General features: G+C 34.0%; 1 protein-coding gene across 1 annotated transcript in view; it reads right to left on the reverse strand.

The window, feature by feature from the left end:
- Nucleotides 1-22,751, reverse strand: part of LOC127520487 (WD repeat-containing protein 70) — an 87,314-nt gene that overhangs the window by 26,236 nt on the left and 38,327 nt on the right. Inside the window, exon 11 of the mRNA XM_051908637.1 lies at nucleotides 1,040-1,139. Coding sequence (XP_051764597.1) covers nucleotides 1,040-1,139 — 100 coding nt within the window. The remainder of the gene's footprint in view (nucleotides 1-1,039; nucleotides 1,140-22,751) is intronic.

Here is a 22,751-nt window from a genome sequence, read left to right on the forward strand (position 1 = left end):
TTTTATTACAATTAAACAATTAGATAAATATATAAATAATTAAAATTAATAAAATTCATTTTAAAAATTATATATATATATATATATATATTTAAACAATATGTTAACTATATATAGTTTCGAACATATTTTTAAATGTTTCATGTTTTTAAAAATAACATATTAAAAATACATATATAAATCAAACAAAAGTTTTATTACAGTTAAACAATAAGATAAAATATATATAAAAATAATAATAAATTAATATATATATATATATATATATATAGAGTTTATCATTTTTTTTAAATGCTTCATGTGTTAAAAAATAATGTATATTATTAAGAATAAATAAATAAAACAAATGAACTTCAAATAACAGTTTTATTATAAACAATTAGATAAATAAATAATTATAATTATCTATATATAATAATATATTATATGTATTAGAGATGCACCGATACTAAATTTCTCCACCGACAGCCGATTATTCAGAGTGATATCTGCCGATAACGATAGTTTGGGGGTTCTGCCTTTTATACCTTCTTTTAAATTAATGATAATTTCATTATAATTAATAATTAATCATTATTTTATTTTCTATTATTATATTTTGAACGAAATGCAAATAAAACCTTTATTCTCTCTGTTTCATCAACTTAACTGGTATCAGTTATAAACAAACATATTACTCAAATTAATATTAACACACATTACCTAAATTATGAAGATTAAATTAATATTTCTTAACTTTCTGAATGTTATTAATTCATATCATTACTATTAATACCGAACATCAAACTGTTTTCTTAGCATTTTCTTTGCACCAAGTCCAAATTTCCTGCCCTCTTTTGATTGACAGGATATATCGGCGCTGACTATCGGCCGATACCGATTATTGGCCGATATATCGGTGCAGAAGAATCTCTACAGCAGACACCACTCTGCTGTCACATATATATCATATATATATATATATATATATATATATATTATATATATATATATATATATACCGTAAGTCCTAGCACAGAAAACGGGGGACTGGTCTAACCTCCTCGTGACGCCAGCGTTACTCCGTCGTAGGAGAAGGCGAGGCAGGACGTGTCTGATCCGGGAGCGTGGGCCTGACGGCAGTGGAACTTGGTGTGGACCTGGAACAAAACAAAGATTCACATTAGAGAAACGGAGGACCTTTCAACACGTCTGGATGAGACCTGCGTTCCATTAATACAGCCTCTCTCGCTCTCTCAACACACATAAAGACCTTTCATACCCGACCGTCTGCGGGACATGAGGTTTTCATCTGCAAAATGAGCAAAAAAACAACATCACACTTGACTCTGGAAACCGCTTCATTCTTGGAAGCGCCACCCAGACCGGTGCATACAGTTTTCTGAGCTGCTTTTGACATGCTGCCATCCTTCATCCCCGTTTCTCATATTAAACAACAACACAAGGACTGAGAACGAATATATGAACCAAAACCTTTTAAAGTTGAGCGGAGAAACCCTCTTCTAGAGCTCCTGTCTCTTCAATTACTGGACCACCCGAGTCTTTACGCTGAACAGCTAGTTACATAAGAGCGTGAGAATGATTTATTTTCTCTGAGGTCTGAGGGATCTAACGGAGGGTGAACAGACACCTCAGAGATGCTCGATGAAGAGCCCGAGAGGAACTGAAGGAGCCCCAACGCTAATATTTTACAAATCTATTGGTTTTTGCCACTTTTTTATTAGTAGGATAGTGGAGAGCTGACCACAAACATAAATTAAACTTAAATAAAATTAAATTAAAAATAAGGCGATAAAATATTATAAAAAATAAATAAAAATTAAATTAAATATATACATTAAATAAATGCATAAATTCATACAAATGATCTCAATGGGGAAAATTACAAGCAATCAAATGTAATTAAAATAATAACATAATAAATAAATAAATAAAAAAATCACACAGGATCTCAATGGGGAAATTACAATGAATTAAATCAAATTTAAATATTTAAAAATAAATCAAATGAAATAAATTAATTATATAAATAAATAAATTCACATAAGATCTCAATGGGGAAATTACAATGATTTAAATATAATTTAAATAATTTAAAAAATAATTAAACAATGAAATAAATTAAACAGATTAAATAAATAAATTCACACATAAGAAAATGGGGAAATTACAATTAATTTAATATAACTAAAATAAAATAAAGTAAAAATCAAATGAAATAGATTCAATGAAATAAATTAAAATAAAATAATTTAAAAATAAATACATTTTAAAATATGATTGTATTTTATAATTTCTATTGAACTCTTTAACTCAGCGCCAGCAGTTTTAATCTTTTCACAAAAATGTCATGACCCCCAGAATATTGTTGTATGAATATCTGAACATACAATACATCAAAAGAAAGAACGGAGCCTCTGCTTCTAAACAACAACAAAAAAATTATTCTAGCTTCATGTATTCTTTTTTTTTTATCAACACTTGAATGTGGGTAAGTTTCATTAAAAAGCAACATTGTTAAGAAAAACCTGAGAAAAAAAAAAAACATTAGGCAGTTTTGATTTATATGCTGTTTAATGTTTGATGATCGTGTTATTTATGTGCGTCAGCAATGCTTCAATCGCTTGTTTCTGCTTCTTCTTCACCTGTGTTTTGATCCAGAGATTCTGTACTCTTACAGAAGATGCGTAATAGCGCCCCCTACCGAATAACAGCAAAAACATGGATAGCCGTTTCTCAAGGAAAGTGAGGACCGGACATATGAATCTGATACAGATTCCAGTGTGTCTAAAGCCTGAGCAAGATGTTTCTGAGCTCCATTAGTCTGATCAATAACAGTTCGAGTGCCCTCAATGTCACAAACCATGAAGAACAGAGCAATCTGACCAGCAGAACATCACAGCCTCGGCTCAACGCTCGGGTAATAAAACAGATGATGACCGCAATACAATATGAACTCAATACATGATCAAAGTATCTATGATTCATCTAATAACGTTTCTCATTTCACAATTTCAGGCTGTCTGAAGAGCTCTACCAGAAGAGAAAATCAATCAGAATGTTTAGATTCCTTGGCAACTAGCTGAAACAAAATAACTTTTTATATATTTTACTTTATTTTAGCTAATGTTTATTTTATTTAATGGTTTTGGTTTTAGTTTACGTCAATTTCCCTGGTCTGGTTAGAATTTGCTTCATAACACGAGTGCCAAAGTCCACAAATCTGGAGCTGAACGGCTTCAAAGTACCTGAAGCTGCGAAAACATCTAAACTGCTTCCAAACCATTGAAATTCATCACATATTCACCGTTATACTACAGCAGTGGACATTAGCACAAATAAATCTAAATCACACAGGCCACAATGTGAAGCAAAATGATTTGACGTGATGGTTTATAAATCACCAGTCAGGCAGACTGGGGCAAGTTGTCACAGGTCTATATCTCAAAAACAAAAGTTTTAAGTGCAATGTCCATTTGCATAAATGCTTGTTTTCTCTATCAGTGGTCATCTATGTAATTTCAGACATCTAGCACATTCAATTATAAATATTAAGACAATAAATAAGAACTAGACGTGTACATTTTCTGAAGAAAGTGTGAGTGTTGCTTGCCGTGGCAAAACCTGGCACTAGGCAGTTACTAGGCTCTTTTATGTGATAGGTAGAAAGTGAAATCCCAAGTCTATGTAATGTTCTGTTGCTGAGATATGGCTTGTTCATGTTGCTATATGGTTGCTAGAGTGCTCTAAATGGTTGCTAGGGTGTGGCTACCTGATTATCATGGTGATACTTGCAGACTGGTTTCCAAGCAAAACAAATGAGCCAATCCCAGTGTCTCTATGACGTTGTGGTGTTGAGAAATGGCTTGTTCATGTTGCTATACGGTTGCTAGGGTGCTCTAAATGGTTGCTAGGGTGTGGCTACCTGATTATCATGGTGATACTTGCAGACTGGTTTCCAAGCAAAACAAATGAGCCAATCCCAGAGTCTCTATGACGTTGTGGTGTTGAGAAATGGCTTGTTCATGTTGCTATATGGTTGCTAGGGTGCTCTAAATGGTTGCTAGGGTGTGGCTACGTGATTATCATGGTGATACTTGCAGACTGGTTTCTAAGCAAAACAAAAGAGCCAATCCCAGAGTCTCTATGATGCTGTGGTGCTGAGATACGGCTTATTCATGTTACTATATGGTTACTAAGGTGCTCTAAGTGGTTGCTAGGGTGTGGCTAGACAGTTACCAGGGTGAAACTAATAGACTGGATGTGTGTCTGAATCAAAAGAGGGCGTGGCTAGAGAGTTTCCACCCACTTGTCTCTACGATGTTCTGATCCAGAGATATCCCTCTCACCATTTTCAATGTAAGTCTATGGGGTGGTTGCTAGGATGCTGTAACTGGTTGCTAGGGCGTGGCTATGAAGTTAAAATTTCACCATTTATTGGCTGCTTGCTAGGCCGAGTGAAATGAGCCCTCCCCCAAGTCTCTACAATATTCTGATGCGGAGATATGATGTCACAAAGTTCCGTCCAATGGGATTTTTATCACATGATTTTTCACCCGCTGGACGAAAATTCTACGCCCGATCGCTTATTAAAGTCATAGCAGTGTTGTCCTCAGTAAGCCATATGATTTGATACCTCATTCATGAGCCTGCGACAAACGGTGCGGGATGAGTTAGGTGCCACAATTTGTACGTAAGGAAGTAGCATGCGAGATAGTACCGTATGATCCGAATATAAGACGACAAACCGCGTAACACGAGAGCGCCAAGAAATATGGTGTGTCAGTGTAATGTTAATCACAAAAATTATAGTAATGCAGTGCTTCTCAACCAACATTGCATAGCATAGAATAAAATAAAATAGTTTCTCATCCAGGAATAAAATAAAATAAAATAAAATAAAATAAAATAAAATAAAATAAAATAAAATAAAATAAAATAAAATAAAATAAAATAAAATAAAATAAAATAAAATAAAATAAAATAAAATAAAATAAAATAAAATAAAATAAAATAAAATAAAATAAAATAAAAAATAGTTGAAATCTGGGTATCATCTTACATTTTAAAATCACGTACGGGCGAATAAATCGCGCTATTCGCGTGTAGTTGGATGCTTGAACATTTTGAGTTTATTCGCTTCATTCGCGCGTGAAATTCACTTCACAACAGACGCGAATTCGCGCCATGAGAGGGGCTTCTGCCAGGCGGCTCGTCTCGTTTCTGCACACTTCCTCTGAATAAACACATCAACTCGTCAGCGGGAAAGTAGTTGTAAAATACGGCGAATAAGCTCAATTTGCCGGCTTTAGCTAGCTTGTAGTCTCAATATGTACATATATAGCTCAAATTGAGTAAAGAGCGTGTTTTACAACTTACCAGATTGTCCGACCTCCTCACTCACTTTCTTCCAAACAAGATCCTTTTTATTCCTGTTTCTATAAAAGTATGAAGATGTATCGTACAGCTCCAGGGTATCCACATACAGCGATGATGATTTTGTCCTCCGTAGTTGTTTCGGATTTCTGCCTCCGCTCGCTACGTCGTAATCACGTCACTACTAGAGCAAGCTCCTGATTGGTTAACGCGGCGCGAATTTCCGCCAAAGTTCAGATTTTTCAACTCGCCCGAAACGCTCTATTCGCACCGCCTCATTCGCGCGAATCGCAGCACCGGATGTCTATTCGCGTCTTTGCATTGACTTAACATGTAAATCACTCGCGCTTAACGCTTCATTCGCATCTGGTGTGAACGCACCATCAGACTGTGAGCTTTTCTTTGACTGTTAGCATTATTAAAATCTCATGTTAATCTTGAGTACCTATAGAGTAGTATAGCATCCTTCATATCTCCAAAAAGTCTTTAGTTTTATCATATTTATAAAAGATACATACGCTGTACCGAATATTTCCGAAAACAGCTGAGCTCCTGGAGGCGTGCCGTGTGAGCGGAGCTAAAGAGTGACGAGCACGCGCAGCTTTAGCGTAGCTATCAATGATCATCTAAACAGATGTATTTAAACACACACAATACACCATCGCATTATCCCTGGATAACTTTTGAATCACTATAATGAATATAGCGTATAGTGAATGATGAATAATGAATTTATGAATTCACTACGTTTGTGTTGTTTACATTATATGCACTCAGGCGCCTGTTGCCAACAAAACAGACATTTGAAGCAGTTTTACTCTCCACCTGCGCTTCCGACTCATGACCGGGATCATTACCACTGGGACCGCTCCATCTTTCAGTTTCAAACGATCTGTAAATCCAGTGTAGAACTGGGCCTTGTTTATGAAACCATAAGCGCCGATCCTGAGTGCTCGAGCAGCCACGGAAAAACACAAGATATTCTCCATTCATTTTAACCAATAAAAAAGTGATTGCAACTATGAGTTTCTATGGTTATTTTAATAACAAATATGGAGAGCTCATCAATGTAATGCGTGAGCACAAAACTCTCAGCTCCACTGAACACTGGGTTCTTTGGGAAGCAAGGTTATCTTTCCCTCACAACCAAAAACACACTTCTTTGGTGACGTTGATTTCGTGAAGTCCTGTGACCTGTGCAGCGCTGCCGACGACTTCCGTAAAGCCGAACGCGCGTTGATGGGCATACTCATACTCTCTCGCTCTGGTTGACGTGTGCGCAGCGCGTTTCCGGGGGAAGAGCCCGTACAAGGAATTCCGACCTTCTTGACGTCACACAGGCACATACTCGAAAAAAAGACTGCAAAGTTTATGAGGATTTGGAAGAGTATTTTTGGCACAGAAATACTCCGTCATACGTCCAACTCGTGTTTTGAAACGTTGGCCATGTTTAGCATGAGAATCAAACTCTTTAACAGTGTAAATAAGTCAGAATACATGAAATATCATTATACCCCCTCTCGATCTTCTAACATAACACTCTTGACACCGTATTTCTTGGCGCACTCATTTTATGCGTATTTGGCACCACCTATTGTTGCGGGTGTATTATTGACATGTAAAAGTCTAGATCCTGAATATAAGACAAACCAGTTTTTTTAGATGTATTTCTTATAAGAAAAACATCGTCTTATAATCAGTACAATACGGTAATAGTGATGCTTCGCAAGTTCGCATGTGATCAAATTGCAAGTGTGTGGCATTTGTGGGATTTCTGCTCCAGACATGAGTGATTCCTCAAATCATGTGTGTTATGTGGAAAAATATGTGCATGTGTGTTTGGAATCACATGATGGTGACTAAATAATGAACTTTTTCCTGGTCGGTAACAGTGGAAACGTTCAATAGGGTTTTTTTTTTTTGTAGACAAAACTTCACGGTTTGAGTCTTTACAGAAACTGACTTGCAAAAATAAACCCACCATGAGAAGTTTTCACTGGAGTCGTGACAACTAGCCCCGCTCAATTAAAACAAATGAAGAGTGATGGAAACTAAAGCCAGTTTATGGATGGAGAAGCAAAAAGTGCCAAAACACGAGCTGAGGACAGGAAGGAACGACAAGAGGGGGCAAAAGCAACGGATCGACAGCGTAAAAGTGAGAGACAGAGGAAAAAAAACAAGGTACAGAAATAGCTGCAGAGAGAGACTGAGTCAAAGGAGAGAAGCTGAAGTGTGTCTGTACGTATAACCGCGCTGGAGAACATTCAGAGGAAGTCATAGACCTGGAACGACCAGATAACGCGGCTACACACATCACCAGTGCCAGATTACGTGTTCCCGTACCGTCCTCACCGCACCACTCTTCGCCAAACCAATTTACTTCTGCATAATTGTCCGTCTTTATCAGAGTTTCTCCACCTGCTCGAGTGGCTCTGCTGATTTCCCAACACTCACTAGGGCCAAATTAATTCACGACGCGCCTGGGAAAGTTGTTTCACTTAAAACGAAGGACATCCCGGCGCTATTCACAACGTCTGTCAAAGACAATGAACCTGAAAGACAACGTGAAATCAACTGATGTTATTAACTATCGCTGGATTTACAGCGCATGATTCATCAGTGTGTGTTACTGTAAAGGAAAAAGTATGTTTTCATAATCGCAAAAATTATAGTAAAGCAGTGCTTCTCAACCAGGAGACTTAGCAACTTGGGATGATGAAATGAAATGAAATAAAATAAATTTGTTAACACTGCTTCTCAACCAGGAGCCTTAGCAAACTTATGATGACGAAAAATAAAATAAAATAAAATAAAATAAAATAAAAGACAAAATTATTCTTTTTTTAATATTGCTTCTCAACCAGGAGCCTTAGCAAACTTGGGATGATGAATATAAAATAAAATAATAATAAAAATAAAAAAAAATAAAAAAATAAAATAAAATAAAAATAAAATAATTTTTTTTTTTAACATTGCAAACTTGGGATGACAAAAAAATAATAAAATAAAATAAAATAAAATTATTTTTTAACATTGCAAACTTGGGATGACAAAAAAATAAAAATAATAAAATAAAATAAATAATAAAATAAAATAAAATAAAAATATTTTTTAACATTGCAAACTTGGGATGACAAAAAATAAAAATAATAAAATAAATAATAAAATATTTTCCCCTCAACATCTTTTGTGTTTACTGAAAAACATACACTGGTGGTCAAAAGTCTGGAATAATTAAAATTGTTTAATGTTTCTGAAAGATGTCTCTTCTGCTCAAGGCTGCATTTATTTGATCAAAAATACAGTAAAAATAGTGAAATATTATTACAGTTTAAAATAAACATTTTCTATGTGAATATATTGGGAAATGTAATTTAAAAAAAAAAATTGGTATCACTTTACTTAAAGCCTTTATGTATAATGCATTATAAAGGTATTCATAATGTACGTTATAATGCATCTTTTCATAAATAACTGTAAGCAAAGTTAAAATGCATTATAATATTTGCAGATACATCTCAAACTGGTTGTTTGTCATGTGTTTTAATGCATAATGTTTTCTAAAGGTGTGTTCAATGAATAGATAAGTATTATAACTGTGAATACAATTACTCATGAGATCATACAAGTTGTTGCATTAAAACACTTTTATAATGCAATCTATATAAAGGCTTTAAGTAAAGTGTTACCAAATGTTCTAGCCTTTATGGAGGACTTCGAGTTAAAGATGTTGAGAACCGCAGTATTAAAGTTTCGATCCTGAAATCTCAACCGGAAAATCGTGTTAAACATCAGCACATGTGCAACGACATCTATAACACATCAACAATTAGTGCAAATCAACTGGATATATATATCCGAGTTCGCGAGCATGAAACATCCGACCCGACACCTTCTTGGGTTTCAGGCTTTGGCCGTGGAGCACAAAACAGCCCTGTTCCTGTTCGGAGGAGTCCTGGGGTTCGTCTCCCGCCAGATACACACATGAGGTAACGCTTGCTGGAAGGGCACAAAGAACACAGCCTGGCAGAAATGTGATTATTGTTGACAAGACGTATCCAGGCCCCTTCATCCCAGAATACCGTTCTCCCACCGTTCAGAGTCCGGCTCGGGTTTCCAGCCCTGATTACCAGCGAGAGCTTCGAGAGACGTCCATCATCCATCGCCTGTCATCGCCAACAGCATGATAAGCATCACACGCTGGAGATTTCACGCATTGAACACAGAAGGATGGAGATCGTTTGCTCTCTTAGTTAGAAAATGTGTAACTGAAGCCAAATGTGAGGGGCAAGCGAAGTTCAAATCCACCTGCCATCTTTGTTCAGTTCACCATGTCTTCTCAAGCGTATTGCTAATTGCTTTAGCGAAGTAAAAAAATATATTTATGCACAAATATGCAACTTCCAGGAATGAATGCAAGTGTTTTCAGGTTGATACAAGGTGAACTAGTCACTGGATTTGAGGTGATGATCTGACGATTTACACATTACAGTACAGAATGGCTCTTTTGGCTCAAATGATTGTGTCTCACTGTAAAAGTGGAAAACAACTTAAAATACTCCATTTACAGTCATACAGATAAGAGTAAGATATCATTCGAAACTGTAAAGTGAGTGTACACTCACAATAAAAACAAAACATTGTGTTTTTGTAAAATAAAGAAAACAAATAAGGTGCCGCTTTCTGCCATCTCTGTTTCCTTTTCCGTGAACTTTGTGGAGCGCGTCACAAAAATGACTCGAAACTTAGCATATAGTTTACTAGCAAGCTCTTGCGTGCCATCTGAACTCTTGTTTTGGGTTGGTGCATAGACCGTCCCTTCTTCTGCTCTTTTTCCTGTTGTGGTGGTTAGCAAACAGTGTTGCATTACCATGAGCGCCCCCTTCTGGATTGGAGTGTGGATCGCCTGTGACTGACTATATTCGTCGTCTGACTGTATGAACCGAATTGCGACGTCCGTACTGTGACGGTTCTGGATGAATACATGTACCGTTACACCCCTAATATATATATATTAGCAATATCACACGAGTAGCCGCAGGCCAAGTGCTGTAGGTAATCACAGCATGCTGATATAGAGCCATATCGCACGGCTACCAGTGTGATATTGCGTTTATACAACAGTTCGACACAAGTGAGGAATGGAGTTCTTTTGTGAGAAACTACGGATTCAAATCTCAAGATGACAGGTCACCAGTTGAGCCCAAGCCTCTGTTACCAATTCTAAGGAACGTTGAGTCGCTTCATTGAAACTCACTGTAATATGTAGAGTATTATGAGAGAGAGAGAGAGAGAGAGAGAGAGAGAGAGAGAGAGAGAGAGAGAGAGAGTATTATCTGCATCTAGCTGATAATCTAGTTTCAAGTCAATCTTATATTCATAATCACAAAATCAGTTTGAATGTCTTCTGAGGAAAGTGATATCTTTGTCTTTGTCCTTTTAACATTTAAGAGGATTTCCCATGACAGCGCTAGACAATGCATTTGTCAGTTGTGTCTCGTAAGATGTTGTTTCAAGTAAAAACAACTTCCTTGTTTCAGTCCATTTCAATATAAAAGTCTTATTGCGACTGACTGACTCACTCCTAAAGACAGGCTTTACTGCCATCTAATGGCGTATTAATGTAACTTTCACTGAAGTCGAAATCACTAACGGACTCTTTCTCAATACCAAAAAATATAGCATGTTATTTATATAAAATATTATTTATTGAACATTAATATTTAAAATCAACAACAACAGCCATTATAACAGTAAAAGAAGTAAAATATGAAATAAACACAAGCAAACAGTTCAGTCAAATGTGCAAAATCCGCGTTCTAGTTAGTATAGGATTTAATTTCAATGTAAATATAAAGTTATGAAACTTAATATAACCCTTAAGCCAAATATATTAGCTCTGGAACAAGTAATTATTAATAAGACCAAAAATGGCCTGTTTGATATACCCAAAACGAATTATACCTCATGTTTAAACACTATCTACAGAAGAGCCAGCGAAAAATTCCCGAAGGACTGGCCGAGATGAAGCTGTTCTCGGCGGGTACTCGAGCTCTGAACGGTCGCTGACGGCCTGGAGCTCGCATCTCCGAAAGCGTCCAAATGAATTTTCCACAAAAACAAAACTAATGTTGTTTGGGTCAGATGGTCTCTTGCGGTCCAAGTTGGCGGTTCAGAACAAGCCAGAATAAAAGTCATTATCTGCAGCATTCGGGACTATAACAATGACATGGAGAACAACAAACAGTTCAGTCTAATCATGATAATGATGCAAAGCTTCATTGTGTTGTGGGAAAACTCAACATGAGACGCTACAGTCACACGGATCTCAGGACACTTCATTTTCCTGCTGCGTCGGAGGTGAATGTTCAAGTGTGAACTAACTCACCCAGATGTGCAGTCGAAAATGAAACCCCACGTGTCCCAGCAGCTGGAGGAAAACAATCAGATCACGAGAGACGGATATGTGCTTCCTTTCAGAGCGGCTTACATCAGTCTTTGGTTTAATCGCTTTTCTGTGATTTATTTCTCTGATTAAAAGAATAGGATGATCTGCTGCGCTCGAGCGATGAAGTGTTACGAACAACGAGTGCTCAGATTTCACCGAGCAGCTGCAGAAATGTGTCTGTCGTTTTACACAGAGGTGACTATACCAGGTTAAAGTTGTGCTAACTTTATCAGCCCAGTCCAAGGAAGAAACCAAACCCATGCAAGTGTCGTACAGATGAGACGTGTGACCTCCGGAAGACAGGAGCGGCTGATTGGATGTTTCCATGTGTTGAATTTCAGGGTGTGTTTGTTCTACAGGAAGATGAACAGATGAACAGAGGAAGTGGATCAAAGAGCAAAGAAACGACAAACATCTTAATACGTCTATGAGACTTCTTGAGGAAGACGCATGAATCACGCGCTCAAACTAAAGCTCTTCTCAATGCATTTTACTGCATACTTAATGATTCGTATGTTCTCGTGAATAACTGTAACCTCACTTAAAATACATTATAGAACTCGCTTACTTTTTTATACACTTTTAAAACAGTGTAATGCATTAAAAATTCATGACCTACACCTAATTTTGTGTTTTAGTGCATTGTAATCTAATGGTGTAACTGTGAAAATGTAATACGATGTAATATAATGCATTACAATTTTTCATTTTGGTAAATAAAACATGTTTTACAACCAATTTCATGTGCGGTATAATAATAATAATAATAATAATAACAATACGTAATATAATATGTAATATAAAGTATAATTATTATATTATAAATACATATGTAGTATTTAAAATATAAATATATATAAATATATTTATAAAATTGTTTTAATATATTTATATATAATTATATAATTTAATTGATGTTATGATCATAAATTGAAAGATTATAAATTATAAAAATTTTTATACATTTATAACAATTTCATTTTACTGTATTATGCATTTTAAAGCATTATACTCTTTAAAAAATTTGTAACAATGTATAAGTACTTTAATGTAATAAAATGCATAATATAATACACAATTATATATAATAATATCACAATTTAATTGAGATTACAATTATAAATGAAAACATAAACATGTTGATTTATATAAAACGATATGACATATTAAAGCAATAAGAGCTGCCATACAGGAACTGTCAAAGACTATTCTGAAAAGACAAATGAGTCAAACACACGCTGACGTAACATCACGCAGAAGATACGACATCACCTCTCCGCTTTGAAGAGCGCGAGACACGAGGTCACGGCCCCGTAATCAATGTCCAATCCCTGCTCGGAATCATCCAGAGGATCAATCCTCAGGAGCACATCTGTCCTTCCCAATATCTCCATGGATGAGATCAAGGTCTGGCTGCTAATGGATGATGTCTGTCTGCATTCTCCGTTTATGAGCAATAGATGTCAGAGTCAGGCTGGTTTAACCAAACCGGCCTTCTGATTGACACGTGTTCACAGACTTGTGGTTTGTGCTGGTGATTTCACAGCAGACTGTCTGTGATCCACTGGATCAGCATGAGGGATTTTCACCTCTTCCAGAGCCCTATGAAATTAGTTTCATTTCTTCACAAATTCTGTTTTTCTGTTTTAAAGGGGTCATGCCACTTTTACAAGAAGTAAAATAAGTCTCTGATGTCCCCAAAGCGTGTATGTGAAGTTTCAGCTCAAAATACCACCACCACCTATGACGTCATTTTCCGTCAAGAAAACTTTTCCACCATTTTGAATCCCCCCCCAAAAAAAAAGTACTTTTTCAAACTCGTCTTAGACGGTTTATCTGATTTTCACCAAAATTGGCTCAGATCATCTTCAGACCATGTTGGCAAAAAGTTATTAAAAGCTTTTTGATAAACTTAAGCACCACTTGGTGACACTAAAATTCAACAAAACATGAAATTGGCTCTAACTACAGTGCCATTGGTCTGATTGACTTCAAAATTTTTCCTCTGTTTTAAATTTGCCAAAAAAAACAACAACTACTTTTTCGAACTCGCCCTAGACGGTTCGTCTGATTTTTGTGGGTCATGTTTTATGCACTCATAAATATAAATGGCTATAACTCGTAAACGAAATGAGATATTTTCACCAAATTTGGCACGCTTCTGTATGGAGGCACTCTGAGGACACACAAAAGAAGCGATGCAACTGCACCACTTGGTGGTGCTAAAATTCAACAAAACATGAAATTGGCTCTAACTACAGTACTGTTGGTCTGATTTGTCCGCCGTTTTGAATTTTCCAAAAAATTACTTTTTTCGAGCTCGTCCTAGACGGTTCATCTGATTTTCACCAAAATTGGCTCAGATCATCTTCAGACCATGCTGGCAAAAATTTATTAAAAGCTTTTTGATAAACTTAACTGTTCTCGAAAAACGCACGAATGAATTTGACGAAAAGCACGACAAAAAAATATCTAGTGAATATCTTTGAAACCGTTATTCTGATCACGACGAAACCACCATAGTTGACTAATTGCTAATGGCCAAATGTCAAAATTTTGATAGTAAGTGCCAATAAAATGTAATCAAAGTCATTTTTTATGTGCTCATAAATATAAATGGCTATAACTCCTAAACAAAATGAGATATTTTTGCCAAATTTGGCACGCTTATGTATAGAGGCACTCTGAGGACACACAAAAAAAGCGATGGTCAAAACGTGAAATTGGCTCTAACTACAGTAACGTTGGTCTGATTGACTTCAAAATTTTCCGCCATTTTGAAATTTCCAAAAAAACTACTTTTTCCGAACTCGTCCTAGACGGTTTGTCTGATTTTCACCAAAATTGGCTCAGATCATCTTCAGACCATGCTGGCAAAAATTTATTAAAAGCTTTTTGATAAACTTAACTGTTCTCAAAAAACACGCAAACAAATTCAACGAAGTGCACGGCCAAAAACTTTTGCGAATATCTTTGAAGCCGTTATTACGATCACGACAAAACCACTGTAGGAAAATTGGAAAAACATAGCGGGTTGACTAATTGCTAATGACCATTTTTTAAATGCAAAGTCATTTTTTATGTGCTCATAAATATAAATGCTTTAACTCCTAAACGAAAGAGATATTTTCGTCAAATTTGCATGGGGCACTCCAAGGACACACAAAACGTCCTAGATGGTGCGTCTGATTTTTGTGGGTCATTTTTTATGTGCTCATAAATATAAATGACTATAACTCCTAAACAAAATGAGATATTAGGGGACAAGCACCGAAGGTTCGTAAGCAACTATTGTAAAATACTACTATAACTATTGTTCTTCTTCTGCTGCTCTGGAAGTCTACGGCAGCCCATAGAAACACTAGCGGGAAAGTTATGAAATTTGGCACACGTATAGAGGACAGTGAATATTAACCACAGCAATTTTGGAGTCTCTAACTCAATCGCTCGAGTGCCACGACTCTATAAATTCATTTTCTGTCAAAATTAAAAAAAATCCGCCATTTTGAATTTTCCAAAGAAGCTATAAAGACAATCAAAGTCATTTTTTATGTGCTCATAAATATAAATGGCTATAACTCGTAAACGAAATGAGATATTTTCACCAAATTTGGCACGCTTATGTATGGAGGCACTCTGAGGACACACAAAAGAAGTGATGCAACAGCGCCACTTGGTGGTGCTAAAATTCAACAAAACATGAAATTGGCTCTAACTACAGTACTGTTGGTCTGATTTTTCCGCCGTTTTGAATTTTCCAAAAAATTACTTTTTTCGAGCTCGTCCTAGACGGTTCATCTGATTTTCACCAAAATTGGCTCAGATCATCTTCAGACCATGCTGGCAAAAATTTATTAAAAGCTTTTTGATAAACTTAACTGTTCTCGAAAAACGCACAAACGAATTCAACGAAAAGCACGACAAAAAAAATATCTAGCGAATATCTTTGAAACCGTTATTCTGGTCACGACGAAACCACCATAGTTGACTAATTGCTAATGGCCAAATGTCAAAATTTTGATCGTAAGTGCCAATAAAATGTAATCAAAGTCATTTTTTATGTGCTCATAAATATAAATGGCTATAACTCCTAAACAAAATGAGATATTTTTGCCAAATTTGGCACGCTTATGTATAGAGGCACTCTGAGGACACACAAAAAAAGCGATGGTCAAAACGTGAAATTGGCTCTAACTACAGTAACGTTGGTCTGATTGACTTCAAAATTTTCCGCCATTTTGAAATTTCCAAAAAAACTACTTTTTCCGAACTCGTCCTAGACGGTTTGTCTGATTTTCACCAAAATTGGCTCAGATCATCTTCAGACCATGCTGGCAAAAATTTATTAAAAGCTTTTTGATAAACTTAACTGTTCTCAAAAAACACGCAAACAAATTCAACGAAGTGCACGGCCAAAAACTTTTGCGAATATCTTTGAAGCCGTTATTCCGATCACGACAAAACCACTGTAGGAAAATTGGAAAAACATAGCGGGTTGACTAATTGCTAATGACCATTTTTTAAATGCAAAGTCATTTTTTATGTGCTCATAAATATAAATGCTTTAACTCCTAAACGAAAGAGATATTTTCGTCAAATTTGCATGGGGCACTCCAAGGACACACAAAACGTCCTAGATGGTGCGTCTGATTTTTGTGGGTCATTTTTTATGTGCTCATAAATATAAATGACTATAACTCCTAAACAAAATGAGATATTAGGGGACAAGCACCGAAGGTTCGTAAGCAACTATTGTAAAATACTACTATAACTATTGTTCTTCTTCTGCTGCTCTGGAAGTCTACGGCAGCCCATAGAAACACTAGCGGGAAAGTTATGAAATTTGGCACACGTATAGAGGACAGTGAATATTAACCACAGCAATTTTGGAGTCTCTAACTCAATCGCTCGAGTGCCACGACTCTATAAATTCATTTTCTGTCAAAATTAAAAAAAATCCGCCATTTTGAATTTTCCAAAGAAGCTATAAAGACAATCAAAGTCATTTTTTATGTGCTCATAAATATAAATGGCTATAACTCGTAAACGAAATGAGATATTTTCACCAAATTTGGCACGCTTATGTATGGAGGCACTCTGAGGACACACAAAAGAAGTGATGCAACAGCGCCACTTGGTGGTGCTAAAATTCAACAAAACATGAAATTGGCTCTAACTACAGTACTGTTGGTCTGATTTTTCCGCCGTTTTGAATTTTCCAAAAAATTACTTTTTTCGAGCTCGTCCTAGACGGTTCATCTGATTTTCACCAAAATTGGCTCAGATCATCTTCAGACCATGCTGGCAAAAATTTATTAAAAGCTTTTTGATAAACTTAACTGTTCTCGAAAAACGCACAAACGAATTCAACGAAAAGCACGACAAAAAAAATATCTAGCGAATATCTTTGAAACCGTTATTCTGGTCACGACGAAACCACCATAGTTGACTAATTGCTAATGGCCAAATGTCAAAATTTTGATCGTAAGTGCCAATAAAATGTAATCAAAGTCATTTTTTATGTGCTCATAAATATAAATGGCTATAACTCCTAAACGAAATGAGATATTTTCGCCAAATTTGGCACACTTATGTATGGAGGCACTCTGAGGACACACAAAAGAAGTGATGCAACAGCGCCACTTGGTGGCACTAAAATACAACAAAACATGAAACTGGCTCTAACTACAGTTGGTCTAATTGACGTGCAGTATCTTTGTCTCATTTGCTATCATAGTCCATTATGACACTGGTGTGCCTTGAAAAACATGGCCGCCATTTTAATTACAAAACAACAAAACAGATCCAAAGCTATAACTGCAATGATTATGAATATTGACACCAAACTCTCTGTGTGACATTGTTATGCCACACTCACAATAACACATTAATCTGGTGACAGCGCCACCTTTTGGTCCAACATGACAAGCAATTAAATCATAAAAATTGATTGTATTTATGTTTTTCAACCATTTTGCCTGCAATTATGTAAAAATGTCTCAAATTGATCATTTTACAGTTGGTCTTGTTTGTTTTGCTCCTCATGTTGCCTCTGTTGTGCTTGGCCCCGATAACTGCTGCTCGCAGCTATATTTATTTGTATTTTTATGTGGCAGGTTGTAACTTTCATATTCTGCGTTAAACAGTAAATTCCATTTCTATGACTAGATTCCGTGACTCCACCCACATTTTCCACAACAATTAAATCATGTGGCCCTACTCTTCCTCAAAAGCCAGTGTTGTCCCAGAAGATAGGTCAGCGATTCTGCAATGGACCCTCGAGGAACGGACTGTTATTGTAAGCTGCTGGGGAATGCTGGGTAAATATTTAGTCTGACAGAACAAGCAGTAATAAATTACAGGATTTTGGGCTGCTGTGGAGGAACACAGAAGGTACGAGTCCACGCTTGGCAGCGCTCGGCGAATGAATAACTGCCTCGGAGTCGTCTGTTCACACACTGGATCATGTGACGCATTATACGCTGGGCTCAGAAACTCAAGTGCATGTGTTCATTTCATGACACATCATTTCAATATGTCTCGTTTGGGTAATTGTTGTCAACCCTTAATGGAGTTCAGCGACAACATTAAGAAGGTTCTTGGCAAATTTCATTGCTTTTCCATAAACATTAGACATGGATCTGTCACTGAGGAACGCAGCACACATGACATGCTATCTAGACGAGATCGGTTTCACATAGTCTGTGAATATTTTTGCAAAAAGCAGAGCGGAAGTTCAGTGGCGTGACGTGTCATTGTTCAGGACGTGTGTAGAAATACCAGGAATCCATTAAACAGGTGGCAGCACTCAGGGTATATCACACAGAACGCAAATGTTTTCTTCACTTTTTCTACTGGTGAATCTCATAAGGACCTGTACAGGTCACATTTCACCTCAACAAATATAAAATATATGTACTGCATTAAAAAAAAAAAAAAAAAACAAATAAATTAATCTTTTTTTTGCATGCATGCATGATTAAATAAATAAATAAATTTTAAATTAAAAACCTTTATAATTTAATTTATATATATTATATTTTTTTTTTTTTTTTGCATAAAAAATACATTTTGCACAAAGAAAATAAATTAATATTGCATAAAGAAAAAAATTAATATGTCAAAGGCAATTAGATAAAATTAAAAAAAGAAAACAAATAATAAATTTTGCATGCATGCATGATTATATAAATTAATTTTGAATAAAAACCTTTATAATTTAATTAATTTCTTTTTATTTTTTGCATAAAAAATACAAAGAAACAAAGATTTATTGTTTTTGAACAAAGAAAAAAAATATTGCATAAAGAAAAAAAATATATTAATATTACAAAGAGGCAATTACATAAAATACATTTAAAAAAAAAACTATAAATTAATAAATTTTGCATGCATGATTAAATAAATAAATATATTTTGAATAAAAACCTTTATAATTTAATTTATTTTTTATTTTTGCATAAAAATGTAAAGACATTTTTTTTATTATTTTAGCACAAAGAAAAAATAAATATTGCATAAAGAAAAAATAAATTAATATTACAAAGCTAAAAGATAAATTAATCCATTTTGCATGCATGCATGAATAAATAAATCAATTTTGAAAAAAAAACCCTTTGTAATTTAATTAATTTATTTTTTAGTTTTGCATAAAACAAAATACTAAGAAACACAAAGAAAGTATTTTAAACTATTTTTACACAAAGAAAAAAATATTGCATTAAAAATGTATTTATATTACATAAAAGCAATTACATAGATAATGTATAATTAAATAAATACATGCATACATATACATAAAGAATTAAATAAATAGATATTGTATAAAGAAAATCAATAATGTTTGCTTTTTAAAAAAAAAACTAAAAATTTTGAACAAATACATTTTGAAAAAAATAGATTTTGAATAAAAACGTTTTGTAAATAAAGAAGTAAATAAAACATAGAAAATTTTAGGACCATTAATATTTTTCGACCTGTGACATTTCAATGAAAAACTTTACGTCTTTTATTTATTTATTTTGCTTACGTTAATGAAGATGTTTTTGTTTTACAGTAATGAAAAATATCACAATGCAAAGGAAATCTTAAAAATAGGCTTCATGTTCTCTATGCAAAATCTAATTTAATATTTCTTTCTTTTCTTTCTTTTTTTTTTGACCTGTTTCGTGAGACCCACAAAAAAATATATCACAAAACTCTGAGAGAAAACAGCAAACAGACAACGCAAAAAGTGAATGCATTCAAGAAAAGCACATAAAGTAACCCACATCTGCCTTGCCTTGGGTCAGTCAGACAGATTCATGTATGAATGATTGACTTACAGTGACCGTGAACGTTAACCTGACTATTTCAACATCTGAACATCTCCTGTAAAAGCGGCGGTTCAGGCAGTGAGGTCTCGCTCCGCTGTGCCTGACTGCACACGAGACAGACATGTGACCTGCTGTTCACGGTCGGTACTGTAAGCATCTCCGTCCCACATTCACACCCAGTGAAGCCTGTCCAGCGCAGGGGCTGATGGGGTTTTACGGGAGTGTAATGCACGGCCCATACGCTCCGCGTTAACTTCACATTCCTGCTACCAATTAAACCCTCGTCCCCTCAGACTTAATGACGCTAACGGCTTGAGACAGGCCAGTTCAACACGTCCTCATTCTGATGTTCTTCAGCTCTGTTTAGAACGAAAAGTTATTAAAGGAAGTTCAACAAAAAATGTTTTCAATAACAGCGTCACACCTGCGGTGAGAGAGAGTAAAGTTTCACTTCAGGACCAGATTTGGACGTCACATGGTGACCAACACCGCAGTCATACTCAAACAAACAAAAACTGTATTGCATTATTTGTGTTAAATTTGTATTATTTTATTTATAAAGAATTTCTCATGTTTGTTTGGTCAGGACATCATATATATGATTATATATATTTTATAATATGTATTATATTTATTATTTATATTATTATTTTATAATATTTATATTATTTCCTTATTCTGATTTTTGTTTTTATGATAAATCATCTTCGTATATACACATATACACACACAAATTACATACATTTTTACACATTACATATTTTTATTATAAAAATTTTAAATAAAATACAAACATATAAACATGATAATACTATATATGTATAATCATTTTTGCGCCACACACGCATAAAAATATATTTTAAATATTATATATATATATATATATATATATATATATATATATATATATTATATTATTCTTTATTAAATTAATTAAATTTTTATACAAATTATATACTTTTATACAAATTATATTATGTTTATATATATATATATATATATACACATACATACACACACACACACACACACACATAAAAGTATATATAATTTTATTATTCATATATATATATGTTATTTTTATCTTAATATTTTTTAACTTAATATTATTTTTAATTTTTTAATATTAAATTTATTTAATTAATATTTTATTTAAATGTCCATATTATTTATATTATAATTATTATTATTTGAAGCAAAAATATTAATATAAACATAAACCTTAAAATACTATATATAGTATTATAATGTATAATTTTATAATTTCACGCTATATATATATATATATATATATAATATATTTTATATATTATATAATATATATTTTTTTATATTTAATATATTTTATATATATTTTTTTTGTAATAATATAATATAATATTTTTATTTAATAAATCTTTGTTTACAAACGGGACTGTAGTTTGCCCATCAGAACAGATCTGAGACTCATTTTTGGGCCACGACTCACCAGTCGAGGATCTCTGCTGTAAACTTTCCACGCTTGTTGGGAATGAAGTTTGTGAAGAATGTGGCAACAACATCCATCAAGCAGTCACGTCATGGGAAAGAACTAAAACTTAAACAACACCTACTCAATCTTTTAAAATTGCATTAGAAAGAGTTTCTAAAGGTCTTCTCATTACCGCCACCTCCGACTACAGTAAAACACGGAGCTGGAGTCACAGCTGTGAACCACTGCTTCTCTCTCACCTGCTCATTTCCTCTGGGATCCTGATCCTAAACAGATCAACGAGATCAACGTCAAAGCCAATGAGTCCCGTCCGCTGAGGTCAGAGAATATACAATCATGAGTGGGCAGAAACAAAAACAACTCACTTTTCTCTCCGTTAAAAGACATGACCGTACGCCGCCTGCCTCGGATTCTCAACAACTTTATAAATGGTACGACTGGCCTAAAACATGGACACTTTACCTGCACATTTAGCAAATGAGAGGAAAACATGCAACATGTACCAGTTAATGTCTAAACTCTGGTCAAGACTTCATTTGATGTTTACACGCTTTACAGCAAATAAATAATAGGGTTTTTTTAGCATTAAAATGGACAAGCCAGTTTAATACAGCTGATTATACGGTTAGTATACGGATGGTGAAAAATAAAATAAAATAAAATAAAATAAAAAGAATTAAACAAAATAAAATACAAAAAAAAAAATAATAATAATAATAAAAAAATAATAAAACATGAAATAAAATAAATAAAGAAAAAATAAAATAAATAAATAGATAAAATAGTAAATAAAATAAATAAAAATAATTAAACAAAATAAAAAAAGTAAAATACAAAAATAAATAAAATTAAATAAAAATTTAAAAATACAAAAAATACAAATAAAAAAATACAGAAAACAAAATAAAATAAATTAAATAAAATTAAAATAAAATAAAACAAAATAAAATTAAACTAAATAAAATAAAACAAAATAAAATAAAATAAAAAATAAAAAATAAAATAAAGAAATAGATAAAATAGTAAATAAAAAATAAAAATAAAACAAAAAATAAAAAGTAAAATACAAAAATAAATAAAATAATAAAATAAAATAAATTTAATTTAAATAAAATAAAAATAAATTTAAAAAAATAAAAAA

Source organism: Ctenopharyngodon idella, chromosome 10, assembly GCF_019924925.1.
Source record: "Ctenopharyngodon idella isolate HZGC_01 chromosome 10, HZGC01, whole genome shotgun sequence".
Taxonomy (NCBI): Eukaryota; Metazoa; Chordata; class Actinopteri; order Cypriniformes; family Xenocyprididae; genus Ctenopharyngodon; species Ctenopharyngodon idella.